The sequence below is a fragment of the Tiliqua scincoides genome, chromosome 6, assembly GCF_035046505.1.
Source record: "Tiliqua scincoides isolate rTilSci1 chromosome 6, rTilSci1.hap2, whole genome shotgun sequence".
Lineage (NCBI taxonomy): Eukaryota > Metazoa > Chordata > Lepidosauria > Squamata > Scincidae > Tiliqua > Tiliqua scincoides.
In genome coordinates this window covers 2,269,312-2,291,849 of record NC_089826.1, presented here as the reverse complement: position 1 = coordinate 2,291,849, position 22,538 = coordinate 2,269,312, and the positions used below count along the sequence as shown (strand labels likewise).

The following is a 22,538-nucleotide window of genomic DNA, read 5'->3' as shown; positions in this document are numbered from 1 at the left end:
TCAAGAGAGGGAGCCATTCTCAAGTCAAGGGGAAGCGAGTTCCACAACGTTGGTGCCACTACTGAGAAGGCCCTATTTCTTGCCGCCGCCCCACGAACCTCCATGGGCGGTGGCACTTGTAAAAAGGCCTTCTCTGATGACCTGAGAGGACGAGCCGGATTGTACGGGAGTAGGTGATCTCCCTACTAGAAAGGCGATCTCCCTCCCTAGAAAGACACCAGAGGTGGCACCCAAGGGGCAGAGACCTGGGAGGCAGGTGGCATTTCAGAAAAGCTGCTCCTGCTGGAAGCCTCCCACCCAATCTCCGAAGGTGGAGGACACCTGGAGAAGATTGTGCCTGAAGGACAGGTTCCTGTGGGAGAACACAGTCCTTGAGAAGATGCTGGGCACCAGAGAAGGGTGTCTCTCACTTTGCTCCCTACCAAAAAACTTCCCTTCTTGCTTTCATTGGTGGTCTGCAGCATCCACTTCCTCATGGGTGGCCCTTGCTGGGGGCCTTTGTGGAGTAGCTGGCAGAGATTTCTGAATGTTTTGTTGGATTGACCCTTACGAGAAAGCAAGAAGAGTTGATGTGGGGTTGAGTACTTGTTTTTGAAAGTGCTGTATCTCATCTGTTTTGTGTTTTTGCTTTTCTTGAAATTTGGAAGACCCCCAAATCTTCACTGTACATCTGACTTGCTGCAAAAGAGTGGCCAGTTTTCTCCTGGCAAGCCAGTGCGCGGTGGGCCGTTGAATGCCAGACTTGGACTGGAGAGACCAGTGTTCAAATCTTTGCTCGACTGTGACACTTGCTGGGTGACCCTGACCTGACCTGAAGGGGGTGCAAAGCACCATGGCATGCATGGAACTGTATTCTGTCTGCCTGTCCCCTTTTCCAAATTTGCTGCCTTGAAAGCGGGACTGCTTCTCCTTTCCACCTGGAGTGTTGCCCCTTCCCCAGGGTGGAATGCCAGGGCTGCATCCCTTTGGGCCAAGGAGGGGCGCCCCTTGTGGGATTTGGAGATGTACATTGCCCTTTCCCCTTTTCCAGGAGGAGCAAGAGCAGCTCATCCGTCATGCTGAATATCCAGTCGAAAGAAGCCCGTCAGCTCCTGCACAACAAGTTTGTCGTCATCCTTGGTGACTCCAGTGAGTAGGAATGTTCTGAATTCTGGAGGGGTTTTGGGGGTGTTGTCTGAGAACACTTCTCAGGGTTGTTGGTTTGCCTCCAAGGTGGGGGTTCAGTTCTGTGCGGCTGAAGCCTGGCTCAGGTGTGGTATGCTTGTGATTGGGAGGGGAGCATGTGGCTTCTCCCTTCTTGCTGTTTATCATGGTCTAACAGGGTTGTGTGCAGCCAGACCTTGTCCCTTTCAGCCATGGGGGGAGCCCCACTATGTTCAGTACACACTTGTAGGGTTGCTCTATGCACTTAACTTGGGAGCAAGTCCCACTGAGCTCAGGGGGTCAAACTCAGTCCCTTGCAACAGCCCTGTAAGGTAGGCCAATATTTGTGATGATTCCCCTCTGGTGGAGGGGTGAATTGGGGGCTGAGGCTGCAAGAAGGTTGCTGGCTTCAGGCTCCTCTCGCAGTCTGGCAGAGCAGGGTGAAGTTTCACTTGTGGGCTCTCCTGCTTGAGTGACTGCCCCCCACCACACCAGCTCTCCTGTGGCTGGAGTCTGTTTAGTCTAGTCCCAAAATCAGGATCTTCTCCACCTCTCCCTCCTTGGCAGCTTTGATCCCGGCGCGCCAGAAAGCAAAGAACAAGTCTTGCTAGTTTTCTTTTTGCTTTTCCCTTTCCCAGTCCAGAGGACTGTGTACAAGGATCTGGTCCAGCTGCTCCAGAGGGACTCCTTGCTCTCGCCTTCACAGATGAAGACCAAGGTACCTGGGCAGGAACTCTTGCGTTTATTGGATCAAGAATAGTTATATTTTTATATTCATTGATTTTTTTTAAATGAGCCCCTGCCTCTGTATGTCCCTCCTTCTGCTGATATCCAGATTGGGAGCCCCTCAGGGCAGAGGCCTGCCCTCTCACTTGTTGTGTTCTCTTACTTTGTGAAGTGCCACTGGGGAGGGCTGCAGCTTGATAGGAGAGCATGTGCTTTGCATGCAGAAGGGTCTGAAGTCAGTTCCTGCCATCCCCAGGCAGGGCTGAGAGAAACCCCACTGGAGTCTGCAGGGAGCTGCTGTCAATCAGCGCAGAGACAGCACTGATGTTGACGGTCTGGTGGTCTGACTCGGTTCAGCAAGGCAGCTTTGTGCACAGAAGTGGTGCCTTATAAAACCAGGCAACAGTACAAAGACGGAACGCAGGCTCCTTCCATCCACCCCCACGATGGAGACCACTCCTTCTCCCAGGGCAGCTAGAGCTCAGCTCTCCTTGGGTCCCCCCCATTCTGGCCCTAATGACAAGTCACCCTTGCCAGGGCTCTGGCCTCCCCAGCAGTGCCTGACTTGACTCTCTTGCCAGTCATTGGCGGTTGTTTATTTTGCAACTACCTCCTACTTGTGGTGTGCTTTGTGGTGGAAATAATGTAAGTGGGCTGGTAATGGGATGGTGTTCCCTTTGGGGGGGGGGCTCGACTTTTTAAGCTTCTTTACCCTGTCAGAATTCTGTGATGCTGAAGAGCCATGGGTTGTCCAACAGACCCGGGGCGGGAGATGCTCTTGTTTTGGGGAAGGGTGGGGGAGTGGGGTGTGAGAGTAGGCCAGGTTCCCAGTATGCTTCTCTACCCCCCGCAGGGAGAGCTGAGCTTCGAGAACGACCACTTAATTGAAGGGGGCCTACTAGGGGAACTCCACAATGGGACCCATTATCGTGAGGTGCGGCAATACCGCACCCACCACCACCTCGTCCGCTTCTACTTCATCACACGGGTGTACTCGGAGTACCTGGAGAGTATCCTAAACGACTTCCTGAATGGGCCACAGCCGGACATTCTGGTCCTTAACTCCTGTGTCTGGGATATCTCAAGGTAGATTTCTCCAGAGACAGAGCTTCTGGCAGAGAAGCTGCAGAGGGGTCCTTATGTTCCACCGGTGGAATGGGCCGCAGACGTTCTACAGAAAGGTGCTGGCCTTGGCTGGAAGTGGTCCATTTCATCCCTTCTCTTGGCAGGTATGGCCCATTCTCCATGGAGAAATACCGCATGAACCTGGAGACGGTCTTCAACAGGCTGGATGCCACGCTCTCTCCCTCCTGCCTGGTTATCTGGAGCATGACGATGCCTCTGGGCTGCAAGATCACCGGGGGCTTTCTTGGCCCAGAGGTAACAGAGGCCGTGCGAACCACTTGGTTCCACTCCTGGCTACAGGGAGTGGAACAGGGAGCAGTGCGGCAGACTGCCAACTTCCAGGATGCCAGGGGATGATGTCGTGACTAAACATGGCTGTCAGTTCGTCTAGCAGTTTCCTGCAGGGAGGGCAGGCTGGGAGTGGGGGCAGAAATGGATGAGGATGAGGAGGTGGCAGGCGGAGGCAGCACGGAGAGAAGATGGGGGAAGGTCTCAGAAGTTGGGAGGGAGAGACAGGGCAAGGCCGGGAAGTGAAAGAAGGAAATGGTGAGATAGGAGCAGGAGAAGGGACACCTGGAAGGAAGAGGATAAGAGAACTTGGGGTCAATAAGCGAAAGCGAGGGGAAGAGTTGCCTCTTCCCAGGCCGTGAGGAGAAGGATGGCTGACTCACCTAACCAGGGCACCCTCCAGCTTCTCGGAAAGCCTTGGGCTCCACCCAGCAGCCGGAGGGATCATCTGGGAAGACCCTACGCTCAGAGCCGCCCCAGAGGCTAACTGGCATCCCACTGACACCTGGGGCAGACTGACAAGGCATTCCGATGTGCTCTCCTGCTCATATACCCCACCATGCCGGGGGGGGGGCACTAATTTTGCTCCTAAGCATGAGGGAGCCACGAGCCCTCAGAGGATCATAGCTGCCAAGGGGTCCTGAGAAACCCAAACCCAGGGGACAGGACCATGCCTTGACTCGCCTTCCCTTTTGTTGCGGAGATCAAGGGGTTTATCCGAATCAAGTCTTGAGCCTCCATTTTGGAATGCTAATTCTTGTCTCCCCCCATGGAGGAGAAGAGGTGGTGCGAGTGATGGGGTCCTTGTTTGCTTTATGTTAAAATGTATGTCCTGCTTTATCCCACAAAAGAAAAAGCATTGAAATAAAACCTCAATGCAGAATTAATGCAGCACTAATTGCAGCTGGAAGTGACCACCCCTCACTTTTACCAGGCTTAAAAGCAGCCCCTGCAGGCCAGATACCAGAGGGGGCTGTTTGCCCTTTACCTCTATCGCTACAAGATTGCAGAATTGTATTTGATTAAAAACAAAAGCCACCACCTGGCTTGTTGTCCCAGAAGATAGTACAGCTAATCTGGCTACCAAGCATGGCCATGTTGTTCTCCTGCCGGCATTCCTGGATTGGTCCAAAGGCCCATCTCACCTGACACCCTGTCCCGCCCCCCCCCGCCCCCCGTGGCCAACCATTGTTTCTGGGGAGTCCTCAAGCAGGCGATGCAGGCATGTGGCTCTCTCAGCATGGCGCCTTGATGTGCGCACACTGCCATCATGACTAGCAGTCACTGAAGACCTCTATTCGATTGTCCAAGCCCCTTTCAGAGCCACCTTAAGTTAATGGCCGTTGCCACATCTTGTGACAGCCAGTGTCACAGATTAATGATGCGCAGCGTGTAGAAGCACTTCCTTTGGTCTGCCCGAATTTGGCATCATTGAATTGTGTTGGGAGGGAGGGAGAGAAATTGTATATGTTGCATGACTACAGCTGTCCCCTTTCCTGCATTCTGCTGGCAGCGCTGGTGGGATCCTCTTAGCTCAAAGGGGGTGTTCGCTGCAGTCTGCTGAGCCAGCTACCCCTCCCCTCCAAACGCCACTTTCCGTTCACTCCAAGGGGCAGCACTTGAGCAAGACGCTCCGCGGCGACATCATCCAGGGGAATTTTTATGGCGCTGCCCTGGCCAGCTTCCATCTTTTTGACGTGTTGGACCTGCACTTCCAGTTCCGCTTTGACTTGGGGAATCGGGTCAAGGATGGTGTCCATTGGAATAACCTGGTGCACCGAAGGATCACCAACCTGTTGCTGGCCCACCTGGCAGATGCCTGGGGCGTGATCATCCCGGACAGGAAGTCTCCAGAGGGTGAGTGGGCAGAATCCTGGCCTCCTTCTGCTGCTCCTTCCTTCCATCCTGCCCATCCCCTTCAGTTGATGTCCCTGTTGGCTTCTGGCTGGGTGCGAATGGGGGCGATGCGCCGTCTGCTAGGAATGGAGGGCCACATTTTCCTTTTGAAAATCCAGGATGCTTTTCTCTGCAGAGGATCACAGAATCCTTTCTCTGATGTCTGCCAGATGTGATCTTCTGAGGCAGCTGTCCCCATCTCTGATGCAGAGTGCTAAATAATATTAGCCCACACCGAGGCTTGGGCATAACACTGAGAAAGGCAGTCAGGTCTCTAAGCTACCGCAGCAGATTGCACTGCAAAATATTGCAGTGATTGGAGTGTTTGGACATTCTCAGTGGAGAGCCGGGTTCAAACCCTTGCTCAGTTACAAAACTCATTGGGTGTTCTTGAGCACTCACTGTCTAATCCATCTTGCAGGATTGCTGTGAGGATAAGAGGAATCACGTCTACTGCCCTGAGCTCTTTAAAGATACACTTTTTATGTTAAAAAGTGTAATTAAATAAATTGCCTATAGGCTGAGTACTGGTATTTAAGGCAATACGTGCTTATGGAACTCATAGCCACAAGATGTATTTATGACCACTCTCTTCAGTGGCTTTAAAATTTGACCCACACATGAAGGACAGGCCTGTCGATGACTGCCTGCATGACAGCTCAGGAGAAGGAGATCTCCAAATATCATAAGCTTGGAAACCAAGGTGGGGAAGACTCTTGTCTTCAGCCGGGCTTGTGAGTTTCCCAGGTACATCTGGCTGGCTGCTGTGGGAAGCAGTGTGCTGGGCTGCACAGACTCTGGTCTAGTCCCCCAGGACTCCTCTTATGCTCTTAAAGACACGTGCCCCAGTACCTTCACGGTGATCATATTGGGTGTCTGATGCTCTGTTCTTATGGGCTTGTTGTGGGCACTGGTTAGCCTTTTGGTGTCTGTATTTCTACCCCCACCCAACGCATGATGGAAACAGATTTATCCGTCGTTCTTTGATTGTGATTCTCCTCTTCACTATGCCATTTTCCTGCTGTGTTCAGTCAAAGGAAGTTCTGGGTACAGGTGGCCTTTGCTGTCTCTTTCCTCCGCCTGATGCTTGAATGATGGAGCCCTTTGCAGGTCTGCAGGGCTGTGATGAAAGGGGGAACAAATGCCAGCTCTGAGAGTGACGGAGGCGCCATTTTGAACTGTGTCCCGTGATTCCGCAGATCCCGAGTGGGACCAGCCAGCCATGACCTTGGACCTCCTGCCAGCACGGCCTCCTACTCCCGAGCCTCCTCGGAAGCCTGGCCACCATCGCCTCTGTCGGCCGCCTTATCCGACCCAACCTGTGTTCCATGAGGACTCCTTCTTCACGTCCAACAGCTGGGGGCCAGAGGAGCCCTTTTCAGGATTCTCTGATCTCCACTTTCCCCCATTACACCAGAATGGTATGTTCACTGGCAGTCAAGTTTGCTCCCAGCATTCCTGAGGGTTCTGGCTCAAAATGGTCTGACATCTGGATGTGAGGCTGGACCTGTCTCTTTGGTCATTGCCAGTTACTTCCAGATTGGGAGGCCAGATGCCGTGTGACTTAACACACTGCGAGGCTCAGGGTGGATGGGGGGGCTTTTACAAGCATATGAAAAGCGCATGCTGGAGTTCTGGTTGTCAAGCTGTTGGTTGTTGGTCTCGCTGCCAGGTGGTGGGGGTCTGGGGTCCGGTGCGTATCACTGGACACCCCTCAAGTCACTCCAGTGGTATAAGTACCACTGGTTGAGAAACACCGGACTATTCCATTTCCTGAGTAGGTTCTGCTCAGCCGCTCTTTGCAGACTATTTGTACGTCCGGTTTCTGCACAAGTGTCCATGTGCTGCTGTGGCCTCAAGTCTTCCATAATTGGCCTCTGGCACGCAATGGTGAATGTGGCTTTCTGAGCCCTTCTAGTATTGCAAAAGCCAAGCCAGGCTGATGTCAGCTTCTCCCCCTCCCCCCCGCTCCCTCTGTGATAATGCGGCAAGAATCCACATCTATGAGCGCATGAGTAAGCTCTGGCTTCTGCCACTGGACTGGACAACAGCTGCTGAGCTGCATGATTTCAGGCTGCAGCTCTGGGGGATGACATCTAATAACAGCGCCCCACATAACATGCTCGCTCTATTTATACAAAACTAGCGTATTGAAGGTTGTAGAGTAGTCTCTTCCCTGTGTGTGTGGGGAGGGGGCAGGGAAGAGAACATTCAGACACTCAACTCCCACACCTCATGTTTGAAAGTGATGCAGCCCAGCGGCAGATGCACCTGTCAGTGACTTACCTGTTTGCCTGACAGTCTGTGACAGCTGCCTGGCTTGTGTGCTGGTGCCTGCAATATTTGGGGCCAAATCCAGAATTCTGCTGTTTTGTTGATGGTCCATCCCACCACAGCCATTTCTCTCTTTTTGTTTCCTCCTTAGCTGTGGCGCTCAACGCCTCCCCTGATTTTCGGAGTGCTCCCTGTGTTCCGCGTGACCTGGGTCTCTTCTCGCCTTACCCCTTCCACGAGGAGCAAAGCGTCCCCCCACAGTTCAGCCACCGGGACAGAACAGTTGGTGTTGTCCAGCATTCCCATGGCTTTGTCATGCGTCGGCGGCCCTTCCACTTGCGAGACGATACCCCGTACAGACGGGCCTGTGATGCGCTCTATCGCCGTTACTGAAGGAGAACTGGTCGGTGCAGAAGAGAGTAGTTATGTGGTGAAGGGGAGAAGCGGGGAGGCCTGTTCCACCATGAGATGGTTTCTGGAAGTTGTTAACGTTGAATTGGGTCTCTGTGCCTGCGCATAGTGTCGCAAGGGAATCTCCGCTCTGGCTTGATTATCCCATCTGCATCTAGGAGCCAGATTCTGTTTGAGACACCACAGGACGTCTGCATGTGCAACAAGACGTATGCTGTGAGCATCTGTGGGATGGACTAACTTGTTTGGGGGTGTTTCCAGCATGAAGTGTGCTTCTGGGACTCTTGCTGGTGGAGAGAGAGATGCTTCATCCCTCTGGAATTGTTTCAACTGCCCCCCCCCCCAAATGACCTGTATTATCTGTTGTGGTGAGGTAGCCTGCAGTTCCTCCTTGTACCTGGCTGCCCCTTGAGCTGATCAAGTCTCTCTGAGTTTTTTGTTTGGACATGCCCACTTCTGGTCAGGAAGTTGTCTTCCTGAATGTAGGGAGGAAATCCTGGAGAGGAACCCCCCAGCCCCTTAGGGCATATCATGTGTATGTGGGTGGTGGGGACTGATATTGTTCAAGACAATTTTGAGCTGCAAACCTGACAGGTTTGAGTGTTTTTATACAAGTCTTAATTCTGCAAGTGTGAAAGTAGTTGCAAGCTCATTCGTTACCGTTTGCACTCCTGGGCCGGTCTTGTTGTGGACAAGCTTCCTTGCTTGGAATGGAAGCTCTTGGATTTCTGGCAAAGTGATCTTGTATATTGCTGTTTTTCTCTGTTTAAAATTAAAACCCAAGTTCTTTATTTTCTTTGCTTGCTTTATTATTATTATTATTTTGTCTCTGTTCCATTCAGCTGGAAAACTCCCTCGCCTTTGGAATCTGTGGCCTGCAGGTGGCAGGGCAGAGCCCTTGTGGTACAGCACTGTAGAAGGTTCCTGGTTCCATTTCCAGCAACTCCATTTTTTCCGAGCATTGGTAGCAGAGCACAGAAAGGTATCCTGGTGCCACTGAGATGGGCTGCCCTTCAATTTCGATTGTGGAAATTGCCACTGCAGGATGGCCGTCAACTAGAAATTCGTGGTTCTACTTCCTCTCATCTTCAGGGCTTGCGGTCACACCTGTGTTTCTGCCTCTTCTGTCCTAACTCTCCAAACATCCTCTTCTGTCCTAACTCTCTGTCTTCTGTCCTAACTCTCCAAACATAATAATAAAAATTAAAACGGGGGCCGGGGAGGATGCAGATGAGATCCTCCAGGAGGAGTTGCTGGAATTTCAAAGTTTTGCTTAGTTTGGATGATTTGGGGGCTGCAAGAGAGAAGAGGGCTGCATCACAATCCTGTCTGTGCCTGTGTCTTCCTCACTCCTTTTGCACCCGCTCCTGACCTGATTTGCCAGGAGCAGTTCTCACCATGCTGCTGAAGTTTGTTTGGAGTCCGGAGTGCACAGCTGGGGGAGCTGTGCAGAAAGAAGTTTGACTTCAAAGTGGATTCAAAGCACTTTCCTCTCCGCTGCTGCTGGCCAGCTGGCTGGAAGCTTGCCTTCTGCTGCTGCAGTTCCCCCTTTTCCATGGGCCTGGTGGGGGGGGGGAGCCAAGGGGCTCCTGCAGCAGCAATGTCAGCAGAGTGGCTGCAATTTCTCCTTTGCTTTCCCTGTTTCTGGCTGTCTACCTTCTATGTCTAATGTTCACCTTGCTGGCCTTTTGTTGGCTCATTCTAGTTCGGTGTTTCTCAACCAGTGGTATGGGTACCTCCAGTGGTACTTGATATGGTGTGGTGGTACACGCTGGACCCCTGGACACCTGCTGGCCGGCCGGAAAACCAGGATCGTGACCCAACAAACAGCGGCAGGAGGCTCCAAAGCAAGCTTTTCCGCATTCAAAAAAGCTCTCCTGACCACCCTGAACATCTTGCTGGTGTTCTTCATGTCTCATCTGGTCTCTCAACCAAGAAGTAAGTGGAGATGATGTCATTTAATTCCAGAGATACTTCAAATAGGTGGGTCATTTGAAGTGGTACGGTGGAAAATAAACGTTGAGAAACACTATTCTAGTTGCCCCATCTCCGTTTAACCCCTTCTCCTAAAGCCCTTCTTCCTGCTTGTCACACTGGCCATGTCAAGCCCCTTGCACCCTTTCCCTGGCTTCCTGTCCCAGATTCAGCACCAACTCCTTGTCCTGACCTCCAAAGCTCTCCATGGCCTTGCTTTTCAGCCCTCACGTCCTGCCTGTGGCTTTTGCTATTCTTGCCCCATCACCCTAAACCGGCCAAAGATGTCTACTCCAAATGACTCTTCCCCCCCCCCCCCGTGCTTCGAACTACCTTCCGGAATAGCCAAAGGGTGCTTCCTTCAAATCCCTTCTTAAAGTCCAGCTTTTCTACAAAGCCTCTGGGCACAAGCTTAACCAGGCCTACTCAGAAGTAAGTCCTATTTTGTTCAATGGGGCTTACTCTCAGGAAAGTGTGGCTAGGATTGCAGCCTTAGTCATGTTGCCTTAGTCTGTTTTCCAGGATCTAGGTGTAGCAAACGACTGCATATGTGCTTCCTCTATCTACCCTGTCTCCACCCCGCCCCTCCGCCCTGATCTCAAAAACTAAGCTCCTCAGACCTGAGACCTGTGGTTTTCACTTTCTGTGAAATGTCATGCACACTGACCATGCTACAGGTACAAACAAAAACTAACAAGATAGGACTCCACTGCTGTTAGTGATGGCATTTAGCCAAAAGAAAAATCTTAATTAGACAAGTAATACATTAAACATGAGTATTAATTTATTAAAACTAGTACTAGCCTCCTAATTAAAGAAATCTTGGTCAATCATACCAGTCTTTGTTAATAGCACATATGAATAAAAGCCATCCTAAGAAAATGTGCCTTCAGGTGCATCAGGTGTGAACTTCAGGCCTTCAGGTGTGAACACAGTTGTTAAGCTGGCATCACCTTCAGAGAGATGTCCTGTGCGTGTACAAGAAGGCAGGAAAGCCTCTGCTAAAGGAGCACCTGCTACCTGCCACTGTTTTTAACATAAGCTTGTCTTTAAAAAATTGCCAACTTTAAACAAGTGTGTGTCTGAATAAGCCATCAGTGAGACTCTAATTGATCAAAAGGTTAATTGTTGATTAACCAAGGAAACCTCAGTGCAGCTCTATTCAGAACATTAGCAAAGAGCAGAGAGTCCTGCTAGATGCACAAAGATCTAAAAGCCTTGGATCTGTGCTTGTTTCCTGCTTCTTCTCAGTCTTGGTTGGAGTATTTTAGGCCAGGTCCACAGAGGTTGTGTGCTTCAAGGGCAGCTGGTTTTGTTCTCTCGCGCTGAGACAGGGTGGAAGAGATTCTCGGTTACCTTTCGAAAGAGCTAAATTGGTTGCCTTGCAGGAAGAGTCAGTAGACTGAAAATGAAATGGGCTAATAAGCCCCTCCCTCTGCTCCACCCACCACCCCCATTCTCATTTAATGTTTCCTCACCTGTCCTTGGCTGACAACCCAACTGAACAGGTCCAGCAGGAAAGTTGGGCTCAGACCATGACAGTTTTTACAGCCAATCACCAGAGCCCATCAAGCACTGTGGGGTGACTACTGAAGCTAAAACGCAGGTCTAGTGCAGTTCTAGTGACCTGGCCCAGACTACAGGCTGCCTTCTGGTTGGGCAGACCAAGTCCCCAGGCTGCCTTTTGGCTGGGCTACTAAGATTCTGCAATCTTGTAGCGATAGAGGTAAACGGAGAACTGCACCAGCCTAGCCACGAGGGAGGGGTATATCTCTTTGACTTTGCGAAAGCCCATGCCCTCATACACCCGCTGAGCGGCATACTGCACCATCGTAGTGCCCAGCACAACTTCCTGGTAGCCACGTTCCTGAGCAAAGTGGATGACAGTCTTGGTCAGTGCCTTGGAGAGCCCACGGCCTCGGTGCTGCTTTGCCACAGACATGCGCTTCAGCTCCAGTGCCCTGCCTCGCAGAGATGGGTCCTCTGGATGGACAGCCACTACCATCCCCACCACCTCCTGACCGGTCTCCACCACCCAGAAGCAACAGTCTTTCGGTTCGAGGTAGGTTCGCCGGATATCTCGCATGTCGCTATCTAGCGCCTCCCGGACATACTGCAACCACAAGGCCTTGATGCGAGTCGAACCCATGAAACAAAGTGCAGCTACAACTCCAAGGGAGAAAAGGGAGGAGGAGGAGATCAGGTAGGCCAGGAGGAAGACACCCAGAAGGAGAAGATGGGTCAGGGGGGACTTGAGAACATACTGGAGGGCAGCAGGCACATGCTCGGTGATCCCACAGGAAAAAAGGGTGCGCACTGCATCATAGTCTCTGTCCTCGTAGGTTCGGATGTGGTACTCGCCCATGATGCTCATGTTCCTGCTACCCTGAAAAGAAAGACAAATTCATGGAGGGCAGGTCTGTCCGCAGCTCGTAGGCATGGTGGCCGCCCTGAATATTAGTTGCTGGGAAGCAGCAGTGGGAGAAGGGTCTGCCTTCCTCTCCTGCTAGTACACTTCCCACTGGGCAGCACTGTGGAAAACAATGCTAGTCTCCATGAGCCCCCTTTGGCCTGATGCAGCAGGGCTTTTCTTTTGGTTTGGAGCTGATGTACACTCTTAAGCCCCAGGAAGGGAGCTTTCAAGCCATGGAGTCCTTTGGCCCAGTAGGCTGAAGCCCTGGCATGTTTCATTTTAGAAATAGCCACTGTGTTGTTGTCCATCCCCCCCATCCTTGGTACGCAGGAGGCTTTGAGAATGGATCATTTGACATAACTAAAGTTTAAAATTCAGGAGCACCCACATCGCCCTGCTGCTTTGCAGACTTCTACCATGATTGATGAGTTGATGCACATTCCCAAAACGTGAAACTACACGTGATTCTTTGGGAGATGGTGCCAGGCGATTTGGAATACGCACCTCCTCCCAGGGGTGGATCCAAGGGAGAGGGCCATGGGTGTGTGCCCCCCCCAGTTGTCTGCTGCTGGGCCAGGGAGCAAAATTGGGTGCTAGGAGAGCGGCCACTGGGCGAGGCGCCAATGAGATTGGCTGGAATGGGAGTCCAGGTCTACCCAGCTGGTAGATCTGGGCTGCCAATCGAGGTGGGAGCCCAGGTCTGCCAGGTTGGTAGGCCTGGGCTCCCACTTGGATTGGCAGCCCAGCTCTACAAGCTGGGTAGACCTGGGCTCCCCTTCCAGCCAATGGTTCAAAGTCCATGCGGGAGCTCAGGTCTTCCCGCCCAACAAACCTTGGCCATGGAGGCCATAAGTGGGTGCCCAGGTCTACCTGCCTGGTTGACCGAGGCTCTGGAACCGGTGGTGATCATGCCCCCCCCCCAACACGAACACAGGCTCTGCCCCTGCCTCCTCCATCCAGCAGTGGCTTGCGCTTGCACCAGAGCATGGAGAGGGCTCAGAGATGGATGGGGGGTCAAAGCAGGGCTGGCAGGTGTGCTTGGCTGGCCAGGTGAGATCGGAAGGGGCAGCAGCCCAGGACCCTTCTGGGCCCCTTTCTGGCCCTGCCGCTCTCTGCGGGTCCTTCTGCACTAGGCAAGCCCCCCCCCCCCGCCTCTGGCTCCAGGGCTGCCTTGCGACCCCCGGGCTGGAGATCGAGGCGCGCCCCGGCGCCGGTCCCTGCCTGCCTCCCCCGCCCCGCTCACCTGCTGCGCGGCGCCGCGCTCTCCGCCCGCAGCCGAGCCGAGCCGAGCCGCCCTCCCCGCACAGCCTCCGCCCCGGAGGAGGCGCCCAGCCCGGCTCGGCGCCTCCCCCTTGCACTGGGAGGCGGGCGGGGTGCGGCCCCCTGGGACGCTTGCCTAAGGCGCCGCCCGGCACCCCCTCTCACTGGGAAGGGGGGGCTGGAGCAGCAAGGAGCTCAGGACCCCCTCCCGCTCCAGAGCCCTTACCAGGCGGAGGGGAGCACAGGCCGCCTCTGGCACCAGGGGGGCAGGCCCAGCCAGGATTCTAGGGGGGGGGGGCGATGATGTCAGGGATCTCTGCTGGGGGGCAAAATGAAGGGATAAGTGCAGAGAAACATCAAACGCCCGAAGCTTCCGCAAATTTCAGGAAGAGAAAATGAGGTGGGTTTTTTTTTTTGAAAGGTGCATCATTAGCTGTCAAACAACGTGACAATAATGGGCATAGAATGAATGCATCTCTGCATGCCATGGAAAATGTATTGCCTACATAGAAGTAACACACAACAGATCCTTTCATTTACACACCAGTGCAAGTCACAGGCCTGCAACCCTGCAAAAGTAAAACATCACTGGGATGCAGGTCGTATTTACTTGTATTGAAAGTGCCTATTTAACACCTATCTAGCACCTATGTAGCGCCTATCTAGTACCTATGCAACATCTATCTAGCACCTAACACCTATATAGCGCCTATCTAATGTCTATCTAGTGCCTATGCAACATGTATATAGCACCTATATAACGCCTATCTAGTACCTATATAGCGCCTATCCGGCACCTATCTAACACCTATATAGCGCCTATAACACATATAACACTTCCCATGATCCACCTATTCAAAGTACCACCAAAAGTAACTGGGGATGACATCATTGCCAGTTTTCTGTGTTGGGAGGCCAGATGCAACACACCAAACACCAGTAAGAGGCTCAGGGTGGATGGAAGGGATTTTTTTGAGAGTGGAAAAGCATGCTTTGGAGCTCTGCTCACTTAGTCGAGCTTCCTACAGCCGTTTGTTGTGTCCTTTTCCAGGTCTTGCTGTTGGGTGGCAGGGGTCCCGGGGTCCCGTGTGTACCACCAGACACCACCTCAAGTAGCACTGGTGGTACCCGTACCACTGGTTGAGAAACACTGTAGTACAGTATTTTTCAAGCTGCATTCAGAGCTGGTTGTTTATACAGTGCCACAAATGTGCTTTATAGAACTAGTTGCAGCAAGACAGGCCTCTGCTCTCTTCCAAGCTAACATTCACCTCAAGGGAGGCCATGGGGGGGGGGGCCAAGGGGTCTTCTGTCACATAGCTCTCCCTCCTGTGCAGTACACTCCCTTAGCTTGTTTCCATGTTACCTATGTAATGTCCATGCAGTATTCTGGCTTGTGCGATAAGGGCAGCTGCTCCTCTTCACCAAGAGCTCTTCCCGCTTGAGAATCTGGCTGCTCCTGCTCCAAAATGATATTCCTGAGAGAGACAACCTTTGGCCATCTATTCCAGTTCAATAACTGCAGCGTTATCTTGGTTTGACCTTAGAACAGCTGTCACCATCAAGCATTCACCTATCAAAGTGCAACCTGTGACCTTTCTCTTAGGTTGGCTACGGTTGTTCTCTTAGGTTGAGGTTGTTCACACCAACCTCAAGATGAGGGTTTCTGTGGTTGCTTCCCCCCTCCCTCACAAATTTGGGAGGAGAAAGGGGCCCCATTCAGAAGGCAGGAGCTTCCGAACAGGTCTAACTTACCACTTTTCATTGAGAAATTAAGCACTGACTCTGCCTGAGAAGGTGTGGTACTGAGTCCACATTGTGAAGTAGAAGCTGGCAATGGCTTGGCTGGGCGGAACAGGAACAGGAACAGGAAAAGGCATGGAGAATATCCCAGGCGATCCACTCACAGAATTTTTCCTAGTTCAGCCATTTTAATGCCCACATCACAAATTTTTTACGATGGAATCTGACCTATTCCTATGTCAGCATGGAAAGGAGGTAGGAATGCAGAAGGTGAGCTGCAGGTACAAAGAGCTCGATAGGGATGCAATTTACTGTTTTAAAAACATTAATATGTAGTAGAAATTTGATTACGATAATTTGGATAACTCATTGATTCAAGTTGTCTAAGTTTAATTTTGAATTATTTTGCAGCATGCTGCTGTAACTGTTTTGACTGTCACAGATGGAACAACGTACTACAAGAACAGTGCTCAGCTCTAGCACTGCAAGATTATGACGAATTATGGGCTAAGTGGTTCTTTATCTAATGGGTAAGGCCACTTCTCCAACCTCCTCATAATATATTTATCAGAGACAGGGATTCAGAAGACAGGCAACCCTTTGGGAAGTGAATTAGCAATTCCTTTATTTTCCTGAAGTTCCACAGCACCAATACACACAGTTACATGGTCAGCTCATGTTCATTAGCCGCACAATAAGGTGTACAAACTGAAAGTATACACAAGCTTTGGAAAATAAGTTATTAAGCAGAACCCACTGGAAAGTCTCCTGTGCTGCTCCTACCTGGAAACAGCCCAGAGAGCTGTATAGGAGCACCCTACAAATGTGTACACAGCTACATTTGCTTTTCCAAAATATTTCTTTAGCAAATTTCCAAGTCTCCCTCTTGTGGGGGGAGTGGGGCACACAAGTCTCTGAGGGCAGCATATATATTAAGACAAGCAAAAAAACCAGCAGGAGTGTGGCAATTATTACTGGAGAAAGGCAGGTTCAAATCCCTGCTCTGTCAAAAAAGTAGACTTTGGGTCAGATACTTTATCACATCCGAATTCTTCAAAAGGCTGCTTTGAGAATAAAACAAGCAGGATGAAAATGTACCAAAGCCAACAAAAGACTAATCCCATAAGATTCACCAAAAGCAGCAGCAGGAGTGTTAGTCAATAAAATCAAGCAGAACAGAAAACCTATAAAACCAGCTGCACAGTACATAAGAACAGCACAAGAGCCCTGCTGGATTAGGCCAAAGACCCATCTAATCCAGCTTCCTGTATCTCAAAGCTGCCCACCAGATGCCTCGGGGAGCACACAAGGCAAGAGACCCACATCCTAGTGCCACTCTTTCACAACTGGCTTTTTGAGAGCCATACTCTAAAACCAGTATGATGTGTATTCCCAGTGTGCTGGAATGCCAGGGAAATAAAGAAGTCTTTGCCTGGTCCCAAAGAGACATCAAAATTGGCACCAAGAAAGCGTTTCAGAAACTGATTTAATCCTGGCGAAAATTCTTCCCATCAGAGTGCTCTGGCTAGACTGATACCTTCTAACTCCTTACTTGTAGAGTGCTTTGCTAAGGAAGATCAGGAGGTTGGAACACCTTTCCAACGAGGAAAGGATTAAACATCTGGAGCTTTTTCACAGGGATTAAGAATTGAAGAGCAGCTGTTCAGGATCAGACTAAGAAGGATTCTGCTAGGCCAGCATCCTGCTTTCCAGTGGCCAATCAACCAAATGACCAATAGGAACCCCACAAAGAAAAACTTGGAATGCTGAGCAATGTCTCTCTGTGCCTCCAGACCAGCGACATTTGCCCTCAAGGGAACAAGGAGCCCTTTGCCCTGACTACATGCCCACAGCTTCTTCCCCACCAAAAGCCAGCCACAAAGATGGACACACTGTGCAGCCAGAGGATCCCACACTTCTGCTGGTTTTTTCTACCTTCGTAACTGGTTCCATTCTGGATGGCTTGTTTCTTAGAAAAGTTGTTTTTATTCACAGTTGGTTTCCAGGTATTTTCAATAAGCCAATGCGTCCCAAAACATAAAATACACACCTGTATTTCTACTGTCATCTCTCCAACAGAAAAACATCTTTGCTAACGAAATATATTGCCAATGCAAACACCGCCGGGGCACTCTGTTTTACACACTTGATGGGAGTGTGAACTGGAAGAATCTGCCTTATATCCAAGCGATAACTGGCTATGAAATCCCTTTATCATGTATTGTTATTTAAAAGAATTTACAAGATAAGAAAAAAATTAGTAGCTAGGACATGAAAACAAACACAACAATCTTAAGAGACTTGGACTCCAATATAAAAATTGGAATTTAATGCCATTGAACAAAATAAAATCCCTCAAACATCTTTAGGAATAGGCAGGATGTTCAAAAGGCCATTTTGGCACAATACTCCCTTTACACAATACTGAGAACTATGTCTGTGAAGGTAGTTCAAATACTAATTGGTTACCAAAACTGGTGAAAAGAAATCGCTATAATAAAGATGCCAATGTTTATATGTTCTAAACATGTATTTTTTTCTTTCATTACAGATATGAATATTTTTTTTCAGTCTCTCTTCCCCTCTCTTCTATTCTTAGACTATTTTTCATTCTGTAACTAAAAAAGGAGCAAATTTGTAGATTGTTGGGAGGGTCAGAAGAGAAAATTTAGTGCTCTGACCTCCTTGCCCACAGCTCACTCACCTCAATGCTTAAATGCTGGGGCTACCTCCCTTTGTGTGCTGGGGACCCCCTTTTGATGGCAGAGCTGGGCTCCCTTATACCTAAAACGCACATACATATTCTGGCTAGCTCCCTCCCAGCCCCATTTCTGTTGTAGTCAATTAGATAAGATGAACCTACTTACAACAAAGTCATGCATTTTAGCTACTAAAGTTTGCACAAGGTGACAATGAGTGCAGTTTATCAGGAAACTGAACAATGAGCATTGATTTGTACCTCGTGTCAGCTGGACCCCTCTGGAAACACCTAGGACTAAAAAAAATGGCTTTGTTTACACTTCAGTTTACAAACTCAAGGAAGTCACCTGGTAGCAAATTCACGCCAGATTTCAGAAAGGACATCACACAATTAATTTATGGAATCACAGGGTGTGGCAATAACTGCTAGCTTAGATGCCTCTAAGGAGATTGGACACATTAATGGACCACATGTCTATCAGCAGCAGTTTACTATGACAGCTCAATGGAACCTCCAGGTTCAGAGGCACTGAATGGTAATTGTGGGAGAGTATTGACCTGCTGGTAGGTGTTCTGTGGGCAGAATACTGGACCTCAAGTGTGAACCCTGACACTTCTAATGTTCTTATGGTATTTCTAAGACAAGTTTATAGCCTCGGTTTTGACAGGGACATGTCACCAAGGTGACTTTTCTCCAGTTCTTGTACCCCTGAATATAAGAATATTCATTTAAAGAAACATACCCAACCAATGGTTAAAAAAAGTTCATTTACAAGTATGCCACTTTGGGTTATATTATTTTGTTTCTCTGTGTGGGAAACATTCGTAAGAATGAGAAGCCAAAGTAGAATTACAGGTAGTGCTTTTGTGAGGCTATCTTCCTGCAGTAGGAAGGGGGAGAAATGAGAAACATCTCTTTAGGTAGCCTCCAGACCTCTATCACATACCCCAGAGGCCACGGGGACCTCATCTAAAGTAAACACAGCAGCAATTGGGTAATCGGAATGGTGGATGCTTTATGTTGTAGCAGGACCCAATTTCTCAAAACAAGGAAGACCACAATGAAGAGACCAAAGAGTGTGCAATGTGCTGCACACCGAGGAAACATACAGAAATTGCTGCATCAAGGCAATACAAAGAAAAGGCCTCTGGATGCGCTCATTAAGGCCATCCCAAAACAAAAATCGCCCTTAGTGACATTAGCAATGTCACTCTGCTGGCACCCTGGCTTCTGGGCCAGTCACTTGCCACAAGTATCAAAAATTTTTCTCTCAAGGAACAAGGCAAGAGAAGCTTGTGAATGGACGGAGAATCACTGACACAAGGTCACAGAATAATGTCCAGACCTGTGCAGAAACCTGTTCTCTCCTTCAATGAAAACTTAATTCCGCTAAGTCATGTCCTCTTCCAAATCAAGGGACAATGAAAGGGATCTTCTCAATGCACTTTTCTGATTCCTTCATTGCTAGAATTCTTTAAGGCCTGGCTTTCCACCGAGTAACCTCTGTAAACAACTTGAAAATTAACACTCAAGACTACAAAAGTGGAGAGACCTCCCTTTGCTCAGCACCAAAACCAACCGCTTCTCGTTTGCTTCACTTCATGTTACACGCTGCACCAAAATGCCTGGGGCAAATGGGATTAAAGACCAGATCCAGTTACTGACTCAAATTCCCTCCTCAGTCTACCGAGGGGATATCATAGCGATACTTGGATATGGTGCAGTTGGCCAGCCTGCCGTAGATGGTAGGGAGGATATAGCGGCGATACATGCGGAAGCCAACGTTCTCGTACATGGCGCGGGCCTCATGCTGCACCATGAGTGTGTTCAGCACCACAGACCTGTAGCCGTGCTCTCGGGCAAAAGAGATCACAGTCCTGCAAAGAGCCTTGGCAATGCCAAAGCCTCGGCAATCCTTCCGAACGGACATGCGTTTCAACATGAGCTCTTCCTGATGCTCCTCCGAGGGCCTGGCACCCACAGTGGCCACCACGCATTCGTCCACCTCAGCCACCCAGAAACAAGAGCCTTTGTCAGCCAGGTAGGTGGCCTGGATATCCATCAGATCCTCCTGCAAGCAGTGGTCAATATACATGGACCAGATGTAGCCAAGGAGTTGCCTGCCTGTGGCCAGCAGCAGGGTGATAGCGAGGATGGGCAGGAGGAGTGATCTAGAGCTGGTGAGCAGTAGACAGAAGGTGCAGGTCAGGACCAGGATCAGCCAGGGCTGCTTCAGCATGTGCACACACAGAGTGGGCACGTACTCGCTCATCCCTGTGGCAAACAGGTCACGCACCGTCTCATAGTCCTCTGCACGGTACTCGCGGATGTGGTAAGTCGCCATGGTGCGCCGGGCACAGATGGAAGAGCAGCAGCAGCCTTCGGATTCTTTGGATTCTCAGCCAACGGATTCTGGACAACAACAACAAAGTCTGTTATCACAGGGACAGAAGCAGCACCTGGGGCGAGATGCTGCAGCTGAAGACACAACTGGGATCTCAGCTATCAGGTGGGCCTGCTGCAGGATGAACCCAGAATCCTGCATAGAGGCAACGGGCCACCGTCAGGGTAGGATATCTGTAAGTGGGTGGCCAAAATTTGTGGTTTCCAGAGGTGTGTCCGCCCCCCAGTTGCAGAGGGGGGAGGGGGAGGTCCTGCCGATACCCTCCAGAGCCCCTCCAAAGCCCAGCGTGGTGTCAAATGAGCAGCACAAGGGCAAGTTCCGCTTCTTAATTTCTAGCTCACTTCTCCTGCCCGAGGCAGGCGGCTGGAACAAGCACGCGAGTGGACCCCTCCCTGCGAGCAACACCCTGTGGCCCCTTCACACAGCTCCCCAACCCCCGAATCCCCCCCCCCGCTCACAGGACTCATCTGTCCTGCAGCAGCTGGGAGAGGCAGGGAAAGGGGGCAGCTGGACAGCCCCCACCAGTGCAGGGGGGGAAGGAGCACCGGGGTGGGGGTGGGGCGAGGGCCAGGCCAAAGCACCCTGGCCAGGGAGGCGGCTGGAGCTGCAGAACCCAGTGGGGGAGGGGGAGGCCTACAGCTGGAGGGGGCGGGGCAGCGGGAGGGCGAGGGGAGGGGGCAGCCCCTCCAGGGACCCCCACTCCAGCTCCCCGGGGAAAGAGAGGCCGTCGCTGGGGCCGAGGAACTGGGCGACCACCTGGGGGGAGGGGGACGGGAGGTCCCCCCTCCCCCGGGACTCCTACGAAGGTCACTCACTCCCTCGCCCCCCCCGGCAGGCAGAGCGGCCCTTCCGCTCCCCAGACTCGGCCCGCTCACCGCCAGCAGCAGCCCCCGCCCCAAGCTTCCTCCTTGTGCTCCTCACGCGAGCCGACGTCACTTCCGGCGCAGGTCGCGCCTCGCGCTCCGTTCCGGCACAGAGAGACGACCTTCCTAGAGCGACGCTCTCCCCTTCCGGTTCTAGAACCCCGGAAGTCTCGTCCCGTCTCTGGGCAACGGGGGTGGGCGGGGCCTCCAGGCGTCGGGGGCGGGGCCTTTGGGGATTGGCGGAGGGGCTGCCCGGGGAGGGAGGCGCCAGGCTGGCCAGCCCTTGAGCTGCGCCCTTGGCCCTGACACGTGTCTGTGTGTTCCGCGTCTCGTGAGAATGGCAGCCTGGTCGAGCTCTGGCTTCTGCTGGCCCCGCCTGGCCCTGCTGTGGAGCCTCTTCCAGGCGGGGCAGCTGTGCTGGTGGAGCCTCCCCACTGGTCCCACAGTTGGGGGTACAGGCCCCCCGAACCCCCCCCAACAAGCACATCAGCACAGTGTGCGCCACTTGACGTCCAGATACGTCTCCAAGCCCCGTTGTTATGAGGTCAGGTCACTAAGCGAACGCTCAGCCCAGTGCCTTTGTGTGCAGACCCTGACTGGTTGCACAGGCTGCTGAGAGGCTGCCTCTCCTCTGTGGTGCACACAGTCTCCTGCTGCTCTGCCCCCCTCCAGCTACGCCACTGCCTTATGCTGCTTTTAAAATATCATCATTTACATTGTTTTACTGTCTGTAATGAAAGCCACCTTCAGTGTTCTTTCTAGACTGGAGGTGCAAGGTTAAAAGCAATGAATCCAGACATGCCCACAAACCCAGTGAGGACTTATTTCTGAGTCAGCATCTTGAGGTCTTTCCCTCTTCTCTGCCCCCAGCTTTTGGTAGCCTCTATACTTCAGAGTTCAGACCACTGTTGCTGTTGCAGCCACCTCAAAGGAGGAAGATGGTGAAGCTGTTTCTGTTCCCTCCTCCGTATCCTGGCATGTGTTGGTTGCCACCTGGCCAGGTGTGCTCTTTCGTCTGTGTCACCCCTATGTCGCTGAAAGTTTCATGTGCTGACTTCTGCATCGCAAATGACTGTTGCCGGATCAAGAGCAGGACCAACCAGTACAAGTTGGTAACCCTACCTGGAATTAATTGTCCCCGGGAAGGTAAATGAACAACAAGCAATTCTACACCGGGCAGACTTGGGAAGGTTAAATAGGAAACCATTTATTTGATAACATCCCGTCTGATGCCACTTGTCTAGCAAGGGCACCTCAATGCCAGCATCTTCATTGAAATGGCTCTTATGAACCAGGTTCTTTCCCAACTGCCCCTGC

At 51.4% G+C, this 22,538-nt stretch overlaps 3 protein-coding genes across 4 annotated transcripts; 1 reads left to right on the top strand and 2 right to left on the bottom strand.

Moving 5' to 3' along the window:
• Window positions 1-1,055: 1,055 nt before the first annotated feature.
• On the top strand, window positions 1,056-7,903 carry PCED1A (PC-esterase domain containing 1A). The gene is made up of 7 exons (XM_066632242.1): window positions 1,056-1,128; window positions 1,782-1,861; window positions 2,723-2,955; window positions 3,099-3,249; window positions 4,893-5,139; window positions 6,378-6,599; window positions 7,604-7,903. The coding sequence occupies exons 1-7, from the start codon at window positions 1,056-1,058 to the stop codon at window positions 7,843-7,845; spliced, it is 1,248 nt and encodes a 415-aa protein (XP_066488339.1). The 3' UTR covers window positions 7,846-7,903.
• Window positions 7,904-10,599: 2,696 nt separating this feature from the next.
• LOC136655927 (N-acetyltransferase family 8 member 3-like) lies at window positions 10,600-13,540 on the bottom strand. Of its 2 annotated transcripts, none has more exons than XM_066632673.1 (2): window positions 13,494-13,540; window positions 10,600-12,218 (listed from the first exon to the last, which is right to left on the bottom strand). In XM_066632673.1, the coding sequence occupies exon 2, from the start codon at window positions 12,209-12,211 to the stop codon at window positions 11,534-11,536; it is 678 nt and encodes a 225-aa protein (XP_066488770.1). In that variant the 5' UTR covers window positions 12,212-12,218; window positions 13,494-13,540; the 3' UTR covers window positions 10,600-11,533. The 2 variants fall into 2 exon arrangements, with proteins under 2 accessions (XP_066488770.1, XP_066488769.1); XM_066632672.1 differs by having other exon boundaries at window positions 10,600-12,223; window positions 13,494-13,534.
• A 2,340-nt stretch (window positions 13,541-15,880) lies between these two features.
• LOC136655465 (probable N-acetyltransferase camello) lies at window positions 15,881-21,317 on the bottom strand. The gene is made up of 2 exons (XM_066631942.1): window positions 21,234-21,317; window positions 15,881-20,366 (listed from the first exon to the last, which is right to left on the bottom strand). Exon 2 carries the CDS (start codon window positions 20,296-20,298, stop codon window positions 19,633-19,635), a length of 666 nt encoding a protein of 221 aa, XP_066488039.1. The 5' UTR covers window positions 20,299-20,366; window positions 21,234-21,317; the 3' UTR covers window positions 15,881-19,632.
• Window positions 21,318-22,538: the final 1,221 nt, after the last annotated feature.

Coding starts and splice junctions, on each gene's coding strand:
- PCED1A (XM_066632242.1), top strand. CDS start 1,056: ATGCTGAATATCCAGTCGAAAGAAGCCCGTCAGCTCCTGCACAACAAG. Junction 3,250..4,892: donor GGGGCTTTCTTGGCCCAGAG/GTAACAGAGGCC, acceptor GTTCACTCCAAG/GGGCAGCACTTGAGCAAGAC. Junction 6,600..7,603: donor TCCCCCATTACACCAGAATG/GTATGTTCACTG, acceptor TTTCCTCCTTAG/CTGTGGCGCTCAACGCCTCC.
- LOC136655927 (XM_066632673.1), bottom strand. CDS start 12,211: ATGAGCATCATGGGCGAGTACCACATCCGAACCTACGAGGACAGAGAC.
- LOC136655465 (XM_066631942.1), bottom strand. CDS start 20,298: ATGGCGACTTACCACATCCGCGAGTACCGTGCAGAGGACTATGAGACG.